The 14,314-nt window shown below is 31.8% G+C and overlaps 1 protein-coding gene across 1 annotated transcript; it reads left to right on the forward strand.

Annotated features, from left to right (window-relative positions):
* Positions 1 to 1,855: 1,855 nt before the first annotated feature.
* On the forward strand, positions 1,856 to 11,938 carry LOC132727696 (probable serine/threonine-protein kinase kinX). Its single transcript, XM_060713263.1, has 8 exons — positions 1,856 to 1,976; positions 4,766 to 4,895; positions 5,548 to 5,641; positions 7,052 to 7,127; positions 7,577 to 7,849; positions 10,055 to 10,234; positions 10,679 to 10,769; positions 11,117 to 11,938. The coding sequence occupies exons 2-8, from the start codon at positions 4,772 to 4,774 to the stop codon at positions 11,812 to 11,814; spliced, it is 1,536 nt and encodes a 511-aa protein (XP_060569246.1). The 5' UTR covers positions 1,856 to 1,976; positions 4,766 to 4,771; the 3' UTR covers positions 11,815 to 11,938.
* Positions 11,939 to 14,314: the final 2,376 nt, after the last annotated feature.

A 14,314-nucleotide genomic window follows, 5' to 3' on the forward strand; every position in this document is an offset into this window, starting at 1 on the left:
AGCGTTCTTGAAAAGGTATATTTAAATGCCTACCGATTTCAACATTATTTTTGTGATTTGAACATCGAAATTTAGCATATGCTAAAAATTATGCTTTCTTATGTTTTACAGGGATTTCTATTAGAAGATACCGTTCTACATTTAATAAGCTTTTAAAATAACAATAATGGTGACATCTACTTGCATTGTTAATATTATCATGCCAATTTTGAGTATAACAATCTATTATGCGTTGTTTAAAAATGCTAACAAAAATATTCACATCTCCTATTTCTTGAGAAATCGAAATGTAACCAAATCCGTAATAGTACAAAAGTATTCGTATTTTGCTAGTCCAACAAGTTCTTCCAGCTTCATCTAGTGATTTTAAAATTAAATAACATTGTTTTGGACAACGGCATGGTGTCATAACTAATATTTTACACCAATAACGGATGCAATTGGTATAATAAAAGTAATACAAAGTGGGAGTCTACCACATTCACCTAACACCATGCTTGTATTTGTATTTTTTCGAACATTTAATAAACCCTTACAGAACACATTATGAAAAAATTCTATAGTTGGACTAAATTCATACCCCCAAATCTGTGATCCATAACAAAGAATAGGTTTGATCATTGTATCATTGTATCTATCTACGATAGATCTATACTTTGAAATTAAAGATTAACCCCATTGCTAGATGATTACTCGATTTTAAGTGAAAAACTTGAAAGAAGGAACAGTCTGTAATTTTCCGGCATCTGATTGCTTTTATATCCTCCTTTATTTTTCCTACTTTATTTTATTATTATTATTTTTGTTGTTATTGAGTATCACGTCGCACCAACTTCCACCTTTACTAGTGGAGGAAGACCTCAGGTGCCCCACTGTGCATTGTTTCAGGCTCGAACGGGCACATAATTTAAGTAGAACCACCGACATTCTGTAAGCCAGATGAATATCTTCCTCACATGAAAGAATTCAAAGTCCCTGACAGGAATCGAACAGACAGTTTTTAGTTGCAAATGGTTGGAAGTCAACGACCCACAGATACCCCCTTTATCCTCTTAGATTGAAAAACAAAATGAAATTGAATTTCCTTCTTAATATCATATATTCTTTTAGATTATTTTTTTAATGTTTCAAAGTTTGCAAATTCCCGAAATATGGAAAAGTCATTGCTTAAATCTTGAAGATTTTGTGCAAAAATGAGATTTTTATTCCATTGAATTTGTCTCAAATTCCTCTACACGTGGATGTCAAAAAGTGTGTGTTATGACGTCATTGATAAAAATGCTCAGTAACATTATATCACGTGATTGCTGCTGGTTGTCTATCTCCCTCTATATAGTCCATTGAAAAAAGTACAGATAGGGCTGTATGTGATTACAAATATTGAAAGAAACGTATTGTAAACTCTTTTGCTCTCGTTTCTCTCAAAAATCGCAAACATACAAAGTCATGGAAACAATTAAATAATACAAAAGATATATATTTTCCAATTATTTACTTTTCAACAAACATCATGCTGGATGATCAAATTAACATTCCAATAAGAAAATTTAGCCTCCTTTTAGGTCCTAAGTCATCTAAAGAGACATAAAGATTATATCATTAACTTAATGACCTCATTGGGAAAATATGTGTTTATAGAATATATCGTCTATTTGTGACTTAATATACGGTGTCCCTAACTCTAGCCTGCATTTTCGTGTTACTCTTTATTTTTCTATAAATTAATCAAATGTTAGTAAGTAAATATATCTAAAAACGAGATTGTTTATTTCTTTTAAGTAAGTACGAATTCTTTTAACCGCCTAAAAGAATAATAACAATTTAGTACTTTACAGCCTAAAACTCCCGAGTGAATACGGAACGGTACGGTATTACGAATAGTAAATCATACGACGTGTGCTTTTTATGAGGGAAAAATACGCGCGAACCATCAAAAACAGATTTACTGACGCATATTTGTGTAGTTCTTTCTTCAGGTATAATACGCAGCTTGGCAACCACATAATATATTTGTATCCCTATTTATAGTGTTTATGGCTTTTCTAAAACTTTTATAACCTCTTTTTAATATTTTCATATGGTAACTGCATACACAGACACTGGGATATTTTTGCATAGTATTACGACCTGGTCACATGTCTTGAACATAAAACTTGTTTTCCGCTATTTTAACCACGTTTAAAAAGTATCTAAAATATCATAATTTCATAAAGATAACAACGTACGCTTTCCTTTGATGTGAGACGAATGGAATGAGTTTCGGCACTGTTTTGTGCTGTCATTTTCATGCCGAGAACCAAATCCCCGCAGCGGTTACTTCCCCTAATCAGTACAGAAATCAAATCAAGAAGACTGATGAAAAGGGCCGAGTAGTTCCGATTGAATTTCTTTTTCCCAGCTATTTTCCCGCTGTAATTTACGGAAAAAACATTCCAGTCGTCGTGAATTCGTAAAGAAGCATGTGACAAGGTTAGGAAAATGTAATTAAATGTGGAAAGCTTGGAAGAAAGGTACGATCTGATAATAACATGCATTTATTTATTAAAGGAATATATGCATAGACTGATTTACACCAGAAATAAATGGCATGCGATTGCATAAATACCTGAAATATATGTAGGTCAGTTGTGTTTACATTTCGAAGCTTGGTATTTTCAGGAAATTGAAGCGTTGGTAAAAAATTGACTTTTTTAAAATGTTATGAAATTCTATTCAAACTTGTTCACGTGTTAGACACTTAACCGTCTCATACTAATATAAGCACAAATTTAAAACTAATTCTTGTAATAAACAATACTTTTAGTTTTTAATATTCAGGGGCGGAGAAGGGCGGGGTCAATACACCAAGTGTCTGTGACTGCATACGGTGACAGTGAGACACTTTGGGTGTGGAACTGCTAACGCCTTTAAATCCAATAAAATGTGTATTTATCAATCCCAACACTTACACTGATCATATATTTCCATAAATGTAATATATGCTGTTCTGAAGAAAAATATACAACATATTTCAATGTCTGATAATTCCTAAGAAACAAAGAATAAGACTGAAAGACACCCTTGTGGCTGAGGGGTAAGGCTCCCACGTTAACAATTTTTTTGTAAACGTTTACACGACTGCTAAGAACCGAAATGATACCGTTTAAACGGTGGTACCTCTATGTTCTATACACACCATGTATTTGAGTCGCCAAATGATGTCTTTCTTTCTATTTTTAATACATGTACAAATAAAGAATGTGCAAGGGTCATCACGATTGAGTCAGCACACATTTTTTGCATTGTAACCCCATTTTTTACCAAATATGTATTATGTCACGAGCAATTTTGCACGGTAATGCTGTGTGGAGGGTTGTAAACACCCATTTTCCATTTCTTTACTTTGGAATAAACCACTAGAATTGATAAAATCCATGATTACAGGCAATGATTAAGACATTTTTTAAGACAATATGGTCATTTCGATTAAACGGTTTTCCAATATCGTAAACGTTTATGAATAAAAATCGAAACGAATCCGTTTAAACGTGTAATCGTGGGGGCCTTACTGAGGGGTTGTCATTAAGGATTGAGGCATCAGAATTGCAGCCACTGTTTATCCCTGCTTAATAGTGAGAAGCCACTAAATAGGTACGAATCCGCATCTCTTAACCAGAGATCTGCCTTGGACCCGAATTTGCATCATTGGCATTAAAAAAAATGAGAATGGTGCAGGAAAATTTGCAGCAAAGGGCCATGAGTGCATCTTAAATCTGCAAAAATAAAACCCGACCTTTAGGTTATTTTGTCATGATGTCATCCAGTCAAAACCATAGTGAATAACTGGGTTTTATACGGGTGTCTCAAATCCCTCTTTAGTGGAAGTTTTGGAGTCATTTACTCCCGAATTTGGCTTGTGACTTCATAAAATATAATGATTTTCTTTCTTTACCTATATAATGCAAATTCCAATGTCAGGCATTTTCAGTCGCTGTCTTCCAAATTTTGAAACGTACTGGAAGCCCTGTTTTATGATAACATGGTGTCGATACAAAAACAAGTTATTTTCTTAAATTTCTATCAGAGCATTAAAATTACAAAAAACAGTATTTCAACACCTCCTGTCCCTAAATTTACAGTTGATAAGCCAATTAATGCTCCAATGTCAGGATATGAAACATGCAGTAAATGGGGCCAAGTAAATGTTTTTCTAAAAAATTACAATTGTCATATTTGAAACATTCACAATATTTAAATGTTCTTTGAGTATTGTGTATTCATAAATTGAAACAAAAAAAATCAAGTTGGTCACTGTTGTTGCAATGAAATTGAATACAAATAAATAGTGTTTGACACTAACGTGATTCTCTTCCGGATGGGCCTTGTGTCTGTAATCGACAGAGATTAAATCATTCAACTGATGAAGTTAAACTGATAAGGCAGTACTTACAAACCACTAACCGTGACATTTTGGGTTACAAACTACCAGATTTGCATGCATCCACTGGGACAAACATAGACTAGTTTGACACCATGCATCTGATGTGGGTGGCACATCTAGATTAATCACTGTGTTCCATGAAGTCTGTTCCTATAGTTGTATAGCAATTTAACTTTTGAAAGTTTTTTACAACTTAATTTGAAGATTTTGGCACATCTATTCTATACTTGAATTTTTGGGGATTATCATGATACGGTATTCAGTAATTATCTATTTCAAAAGTAGATATATTGTAATGGTTTATCTTTTATTAGAAGATGTTTTAATTCATTGTATTTTTTTCAGGTAAAGATGGAATCAACTGACCTTGATATGGGTGAAATATTTGATGATAATGATATAGATGAGGATATTGGTGCCACTGGGGTTTTACCTGACCTTGAACCTACACAATCACAGGACAATGACGAAGATGGTAAGATGCAAGATGCTTGTAAAGAATTAGATATATGTTATACCATAAATCTGAATAATAGCAGTAATATTAACACAATAAACCTACCAGTGACTGTGTAGTTTTGTTCTGTTTACATTTCAGTGTTTTGACATTAAGAGATAAACTCAGTTCAAAGTAAATATAAGTATAACATACATGTAGCTACAACTTGTTCAGTATCATTACTTAATCATTATACCATAACTTCTGCATCACTTAAAAAATTGCACTCTTCCACTTGTATTACAAGTAGAATCTTGTGCAGGGGGAGTAGGAAATGCAGCTGCTTTTCCAAAAGTGTAAAATCTACAAAGTAGAAGACATGAGCTAGAATGAAATTATTTACCATATAGTATGTTTACATTTCACAAAGGAAAACAAGAAGCAAAGCTGATGTTTGGAGATATGTATAAAATGTACACTATAAACCACTGACAGGCAGGTCCAAAATCACACTTCCATCATTAAGTACAGTTAACATTTTACCTTCAAATATCTGCTTGATTTCAGGTTTTGCTCTGTTGATGTAAACATGAATGTAAGCCATGTAGTGTTACTTATAAAATGCTCTATATTTATAGCCGTGTAACAATGGAGGTTACACCTAGTTGATTGGGTTTTTTTATTTCAGAGAATGCTGAAGTATTGGCCAGATTGAAAGATCTGTCAAAAGGTGCAGCCAAGAAAATAGTGAGGAAACCTCAACCTAAATTAGACCCAACAAGGTAAATTTTACAGCAAAATAAAACTTATTTTATTGATTACTTTTATGCCCCAGAAAATGTTGAGGCATATAGATGTTGTAGCGTTTGTCTGTCCTTTTGTCTGAACTTTGTCTGGTCCATAACTTTGCCATTTATGGATGAATTTTCAGATCATTTTGTATAAATGTGTGACACACAAGAATTGGGTCCCTAGCTTAAAATTTAAGGTCACACTTTCAGATCAAGACATAATTTTTTTTTGCAAAGTGCACTGATGTACATGTCTTACATTTATTCATTTTGCTTCTCTATTTTCACTGTTAACATTTATTACTATTCTATTTTCACTGTTTACAGTTAATATTGCTACACTATTTTCACAGTTTACTGTTATGACTACTTTATTTTCACATTTTACAGTTATTGTTACTTTTTTACCGTTAACTGTTGTTCCTACTCTATTTTCACTGTTATAGTTATTGTTACTTTATTCTCAAGGATTATTGCTATTCTATTTTCACTGTTTACAGTTATTGCTACTCTATTTTCACTGTTTACATTTATAACTATTCTATTTTCACTGTCGACAGTTATTGCTACTCTATTTTCACTGTTTACTGTTATAGCTACTCTATTTTCACTGTTTACAGTTATTGTTACACCTTTTCACTGTTAACTGTTATTGTTACTCTATTTTCACTGTAACAGTTATTATAGCTCTTTATTTTCACTGTTTTCTGTTATTGTTACTCTATTTTCACTGTAACTGTTATTGCTACTTATTCACTGTTTACATTTATTGCTATACTATTTTCACAGTACAGTTATTGTAACTTTATTGTCACTGTTACTCTATTTTCACTGTAATTGTTATTACTACTCTATTTTCACTGTTCACAAGTACTGCTACTTTATTTTCACTGGTAACAGTTATTGTTACCCTGTTTTCACTGTTTACAGGTATTGTTACTCTATTTTCACAGTTTACATTTATTCGATTATTGTTGCTCTATTTACACCATTTACAGTTATTGCTACTCTATTTTTCACCGTTTACAATTATTGCTTCTCTATTTTCACTGTTAATGTTATTCTTTTCACCATTTACATAAATTGCTACTCTATGTTCACTGTTTTTAATTATTGATTCTCTATTTTCACTTTTAACTGTTATTGTTATTCTCTTCACTGTTAACATTAATTGCTACTCTATTTTCACTGTTTACTATTATTGCTACTCTATTTTCACTGTTTACTGTTGTTGTTACTCTATTTTTTGACTGTTTACAATTATTGCTATTCTATTTTCACTGTTAACTGTAATTGTTATTCTCTTCACTGTTTACATTAATTGCTACTCTATTTTCACTGTTTACAGTTCTTGCTACTCTATTTTCACTGTTTACATTAATTGCTTCTCTATTTTCACAGACTGACTGGAGAAAGAGGAATACCAATCTTACCTAACTTATTTAAAGATGTAAAATTCAAGGGGAAAGGGCATGAAGTAAGTTTTGTGATAAGTTCATATACAGTCTCCACTGAAATGTATGGTCTGTACATGTTATAATGTTCTATGCTACATGTAAATTATTGTAACCATATCATCTATTATTCAGATGTTCTAATGATCACAAGTTGAATCTTAAAGTAGCTACTCGAGTATGTAACATTGATTTAAACAAGATACACAAAATACACTACAAAAATATAGTGATCTGAAGCATGTCTATGTTACATGATACATTCAAGACAAAATTGTTAAGTTTCTAGGATTAGATTCAGTATGTTACATAACAAATTATCACCTTTATTGCCTATTTGTTTTAATTTAAATCGGCCTTTGAATGTAATTTGTGAAAACACAAATTTATACAGTGTATCACTCCAATGAACTTGGTTTATTTGTATTTAATTATTTAACTGTATGTATTGACAATAGTTTCTGGTTTATAGTCACATGACCTGGCCGTGTTGATGAAGAAGATGGAACATTGGGCACATCGTTTATTTCCCAAGATGCCGTTTGACGAGGTCGTAGAACGAGTCGAGAGATTAGGCAGTAAGAAGGAAGTACAGACTTGTATAAAGAAAATAAGATTAGATATGCCGATATTAACGGAGGATTTTGTTGGCTCTGACCAGGATAATGATGACGATGATGTAGTCAGACGTGGTGATGATGATGTAGTTAGACATAGTGATGATGAACCAGGGACCAGTGCTCAGGTTTGTTGTCATACTTTATTAGTAAATTTGTTAGCAAATGATTTAAGAAGTATAGTTACTGTTACTGAAAGTTTAACTGTTCAGACAATAAATTGTAAATCTTAGTCTTAAATAGTCTTAAATATGGAAAACACATTTAATTACAGCTCAGAACATTTATTAGAAGTATGTTTGGCTTTTATTTGTCACTCTTATCAAAAGTTCTTCTCACTGTTGTCAATTAGATATTTAGGAAACTAAGGGGATCATTGTATTCATCAGTTTTGTAGCCTAACGGTGGTGGGAAGTTGTGATTTCTGTACAGGGTGAAGTAAGTGATAATATATATTTCTGTACAGGTTGAAGTAAGTGATAATATATATTTCTGTACAGGTTGAAGTAAGTGATAATATATATTTCTGTACAGGATGAAGTAAGTTATAATATATATTTCTGTACAGGGTGAAGTAAATTATAATATATATTTCTGTACAGGGTGAAGTTAGTTATAATATATATTTCTGTACAGGATGAAGTAAGTTATAATATATATTTCTGTACAGGATGAAGTAAGTTATGATATATATTTATGTACAGGGTGAATACAGGGTGAAGTAAGTTATAATATATATTTCTGTACAGGATGAAGTAAGTTATAATATATATTTCTGTACAGGGTGAAGTAAGTTGTAATATATATTTCTGTACAGGGTGAAGTAAGTTATAATATACATTTCTGTACAGGGTGAATACAGGGTGAAGTAAGTTATAATATATATTTCTTTACAGGATGAAGTAAGTTATAATATATATTTCTGTACAGGGTGAAGTAAGTTATAATATATATTTTCTGTACAGGGTGAAGTAAGTTATAATATATATTTCTGTACAGGATAAAGTAAGTTATAATATATATTTCTGTACAGGGTGAAGTAAGTTATAATATATATTTCTGTACAGGATGAAGTAAGTTATAATATATACTTCTGTACAGGGTGAAGTAAGTTATAATGTATACTTCTGTACAGGGTGAAATAAGTTACAATGTATACTTCTGTAAAGGGTGAAGTAAGTTATAATATATACTTCTGTACAGGGTGAAGTAAGTTGTAATATATATTTCTGTACAGGGTGAAGTAAGTTATAATATATATTTCTGTACAGGATGAATACAGGGTGAAGTAAGTTATAATATATATTTCTGTACAGGATGAAGTAAGTTATAATATATATTTATGTACAGGGTGAAGTAAGTTATAATATATATTTCTGTACAGGGTGAAGTAAGTTATAATACTTGTATATATTTCTGTACAGGGTGAAGTACGTTATAATATATATTTCTGTACAGGGTGAAGTAAGTTATAATATATATTTCTGTACAGGATGAAGTAAGTTATAATATATACTTCTGTACAGGGTGAAGTAAGTTATAATGTATACTTCTGTACAGGGTGAAATAAGTTACAATGTATACTTCTGTACAGGGTGAAGTAAGTTATAATATATACTTCTGTACAGGGTGAAATAAGTTATAATGTATTTTCCTGTACAGGGTGAAGTAAGTTATAATATATACTTCTGTACAGGGTGAAATAAGTTATAATGTATACTTCTGTACAGGGTGAAGTAAGTTATAATATATATTTCTGTATAGGGTGAAGTAAGTTATAATGTATATTCCTGTACAGGGTGAAGTAAGTTATAATATATATTTCTGTACAGGGTGAAGTAAGTTATAATGTATATTCGTGTACAGGGTGAAGTAAGTTATAATATATATTTCTGTACAGGGTGAAATAAGTTATAATATATATTTCTGTACAGGGTGAAGTAAGTTATAATATATATTTCTGTACAGGGTGAAGTAAGTTATAATATATATTTCTGTACAGGGTGAAGTAAGTTATATATATTTCTGTACAGGGTGAAGTAAGTGATAATATATATTTCTGTACAGGGTGAAGTAAGTGATAATATATATTTCTGTACAGGGTGAAGTAAGTTATATATATTTCTGTACAGGGTGAAGTAAGTGATAATATATATTTCTGTACAGGGTGAAGTAAGTTATATATATTTCTGTACAGGATGAAGTAAGTTATAATGTATACTTCTGTACAGGGTGAAGTAAGTTATAATATATATTTCTGTATAGGATGAAGTAAGTTATAATGTATATTCCTGTACAGGGTGAAGTAAGTTATAATATATATTTCTGTACAGGGTGAAGTACGAGCTGAGGACATGTGGGACGAGTTACTGAAAGAGGAAGCTGAGATATCAGAGTCCCAGATGGAGACATTACCCAGCAATACTGCACACACAACTTCTTCACAAGCTGATTATATTGCCACAAAAATCCCAACTACACCTGTACATAATGTAGAGAAAACAAAACCTGATGTATGTATAAGAAATTTAGGCAAAAATTAACTATGAGTTGAATAAACAAATTGAACCACATTGTCTTTCAATAAAACCTATCCAGTAGACTTTACAAAAATAAAGCTTTATATTGGTCCCTGGTACTTGTCCCTAGTACATTTTAGCTTTCTCCTGGTCCAAAGTCACCACTAAGTTGTACAGTAATAAAGGGGTGCTAAACATATATTGCCCTAGTTTTAAACTAAGTATCAGACCAAGTGAAAAAATGTTTTCTGTTCCTATATTTTAGATAGATACTGTTAAAAACATAACAGAGGGTAATTGTTATTCAGTTATGGAATTTAAATTTATCCATATAAAAAGAATAAAGAAGGTTCTAGCTTTATAATATATATATGTGTGTGTGCAATTTAAGAAGTTAGGAGATATGTTATATCTAATAACAACCATTATATATTGTAGGGTATGACTCCAGAAATGTTGGAGAGAATTGAGAGGAATAAACAACTGGCTTTAGAAAAACGACTTAAGAAAATGGGTCATCTCACCCCAGGTAATATATGATAACATCTGTTTTTGTGGTCTGCACTGTTTGCAGTTGGTATATATATTGAAATTTTCCTTAAAAATGATGAATGGTTTTGTCCAGCTGGGCGTGTCCATTTAATATGATAAGGGTTAGATAATTAATAACTGTAAATCTTACAATCTACTTACATTTTTTAAAATTTAGAATAGCTAGTGGTGGGTTGGTAATTAATATTGGCAAGGTTTATTTCCTGAATGATGTAAAATATCGATTTTCTCTATTATAGCATATGATAAAAATGCCATTGTGTATAACATTCATTGTTACTGTCTTAAACTTTGAGATTTTACGGATGTTTTTGTTTTATTCAGGTTCTAAATTGGGAAGTTCCCAATTATCTTCCCAGACACCTACAAAGATGACAACTGTAAACAATCTTACACCAAGTCCTGCACAAGATAAACAAACTGATGTAGATAATAGTAAAAATATCACCACAGCTGACTCTGTAAAGACAGAACAAGTTTCCAAGGTTACAACCGGAGATATCAACACTGAACTATCTGCTGCTGCTGATGATGATAATGAGATGTCAGAAGTTATAGAGAAAGGTCCGAGTCAGAATATAAGTGTAAAGGGAGGGATGAAAGAGGATGCTCAACATTGGCATACAGGTGCCCCAGTACAGTCAAACTCTGGTATACAGCTAGACACCGAGAACATGGACACTGAAAATACTGAGATAATTGATGATTGTAGTAATTCTGTTCAAATATCTGATCAAAATGCTGATAAATGCTTGCAGAGATTGAGCCAAAATTCTACTGACTCACAAGCTATGTCAGAGATTATTGAACCAGTAGAAAATGAGACAATTGTTCTGAAGGAAAAACCCAACAATATAACAAGTGGGAAAACAGACAGTAAACAAATGAGTGTTACAAATGAGAAATTAGATGTGACAATGTCTGTAGATAAGTTAAATACTGACAGTAAGATAGATAAAGAGAATAAAATAAAAGATCAAGTAGATATGACAGGTGATCATTGTAACATGGATCACTTTTGAGGAGGATGATCTGACAGAAGAACAATTAATGGATACATTGGAAAATTGACAATTCTTGTATGTTTTAAAATGACTAGTATTTTATTTCTTTTAGATAAATATTTAAAATAAAAATACATTTATAAACAACTGTTGGTCACTCTATTTCATTATGTTCAGGTATTGAAAATCCATAATAGACACATTCAGATTCAACAGAGTGTAAGTTCATCATGTAAATTTAATTAAATGCCAATTCCGCCGAAACTCTGCTTTTGGTATCTAGTTTCAGTTTCCAAAAAGTTACTCATTGGCCATATAGATCAACTATCTTTTGCTTATTTTGCTCTTTGGCAATTGGTATAATTAATGTTTTCGTATTTTGTATGGAGGTCAAAATACAACTTTGTTAACATTTTGCTAGCCTACATTTGTGACACATTATTGCATGTTCAGCTGTCCTTCAGTTGTTCAGTAATTAACTTGTCTAGATCAATCGTTAAATAATTATTAAACATATGTTGACCTTCCTATAGAATTAATATTACCTGGGCTTAATAGTTAAGACTCAGATTTTTATTTCAGAAGAGTTCATGTAAGTTATTCAAATTTTACAATAACAAAAATATACAGTAATTTCTTTATTGTCAGAGAGATTTATTACACAAGAGTAAAAACAGATTGTATGAACAAAGTAGTTACACTAGACTTATTATGCACCTTGTCTCATCAGAAATTGTAACAATAATAAAATTATAACAAGATGATAGACATTTTAAAATCCAGAAAATGTGGCATCAACAATCTTCTGTCTGTACTATATCTTCCTTGTAAAGATTAGAGATATGATAGAAATATTGTATATAAAAACAATAATAAATTTGAACACAGGCTACATTTATGATAACAACATTGAAATCTTGGCTACATGTATACAATAATCATGGAGATTTTCTTGGACAATTGATGTAGTTGGTGAATAAAACATGTGAAGTTCTATATAAAATAGTATACTTCTAGCAATAACAACTCTACAAACAGTTAATTTATTGGGCACATTCATTTTGACCAAACTCCTCTAAAATAAAAACACAGAAGTCCATCTCAAAATTTAGCAAGGTAACCAATACATACAGATATACATGTACTTTGCCATTGACATGGAAATAATGTTTGATCAATATCAGGCTACAATAACAATGTATACAATACAAAAATATAAATCATTTAAGACATATATAAATATACATATTTGGAATAGATGAACATAAAATAAATAGATTTACCATAAGGTTACATATAGCCATTTAACATGTAGACAAGTATTGTAAGTAATTGTCTTAAAGTATTCATAACAAAATGTCGCTACTTTAATCACTGAAACATAATATGAAGGCTATTAGAGTGATTTCAAACATTGAAAATATTACTTTAATATAAATAAGTAACAAAAATATGACTTAATGTGAAAGGTCAACAATTCAAATTAAAGCAAGCAAATGCCAGTTAATTATCTTTTCTCATCTAAAAGACACAGATCATCAAATATCGGTATAGACTACTGGACAAAAATGAGCAGTTAGTATTGATATTCAACAGGTAATAAAATTGAATAAGCTTATATTAAACTAAAGGATGCTTTTGTAAAAAAGCGCATGTCTCCCCCACTGCTGAGAATAACTGTGAATGGAAACAGGAATGGAAATGGAGATAAAAGAACAGAGTATATAAAACCAGACAACTGATATATCACTGATATATCAATAATAGTTAAATGTCCTCACTGATAAGAACTCTAGTTATCATCCGGAAATGAGAAAATGACCAATGGTCACTGTGACCTTAACCTTTGACCTACTGACCCCATAAACAAGAGGGATCATCTGCTCAATAAGACCAATCATCCTATGAAGTTTGAGGGTTGTAGGTCTAAAGGAACTCTAGTTATCATCCGGAAAGGAGAAATTAACCAACGGTCGCTGTGACCTTGACCTTTGACCTACTGACCATTAAAACAATAGGGATCATTTGATTAATAAGACCAATCATCCTATGAAGTTTGAGGGTTGTAGGTCAAAAGGAACTCTAGTTATCATCCGGAAATGAGAAATTGACCAACGGTCACTGTGACCTTGACCTTTGACCTACTGACCCCAAAAACAATAGGGATCATCTGCTCTATAAGACCAATCATCCTATGAAGTTTGAGGGCTGTAGGTCAAAAGGAACTCTAGTTATCATCCGGAAACGAGAAATTGACCAACGGTCAGTGTGACCTTGACCTTTGACCTACTGACCCCAAAAACAATAGGGATCATCAGCTCTATAAGACCAATCATCCTATGAAGTTTGAGGGCTGTAGGTCAAAAGGAACTCTAGTTATCATCCGGAAACAAGAAATTGACCAACGGTCACTGTGACCTTGACCTTTGAACTACTGACCCCAAAAACAATAGGGATCATCTGCTCAATAAGACCATTCATCCTATGAAGTTTGAGAGCTGTAGGTCAAAAGGAACTC

This window comes from Ruditapes philippinarum, unplaced genomic scaffold, assembly GCF_026571515.1.
Source record: "Ruditapes philippinarum isolate M1 unplaced genomic scaffold, ASM2657151v2 ctg5199_1_1_1_1, whole genome shotgun sequence".
Taxonomy (NCBI): Eukaryota; Metazoa; Mollusca; class Bivalvia; order Venerida; family Veneridae; genus Ruditapes; species Ruditapes philippinarum.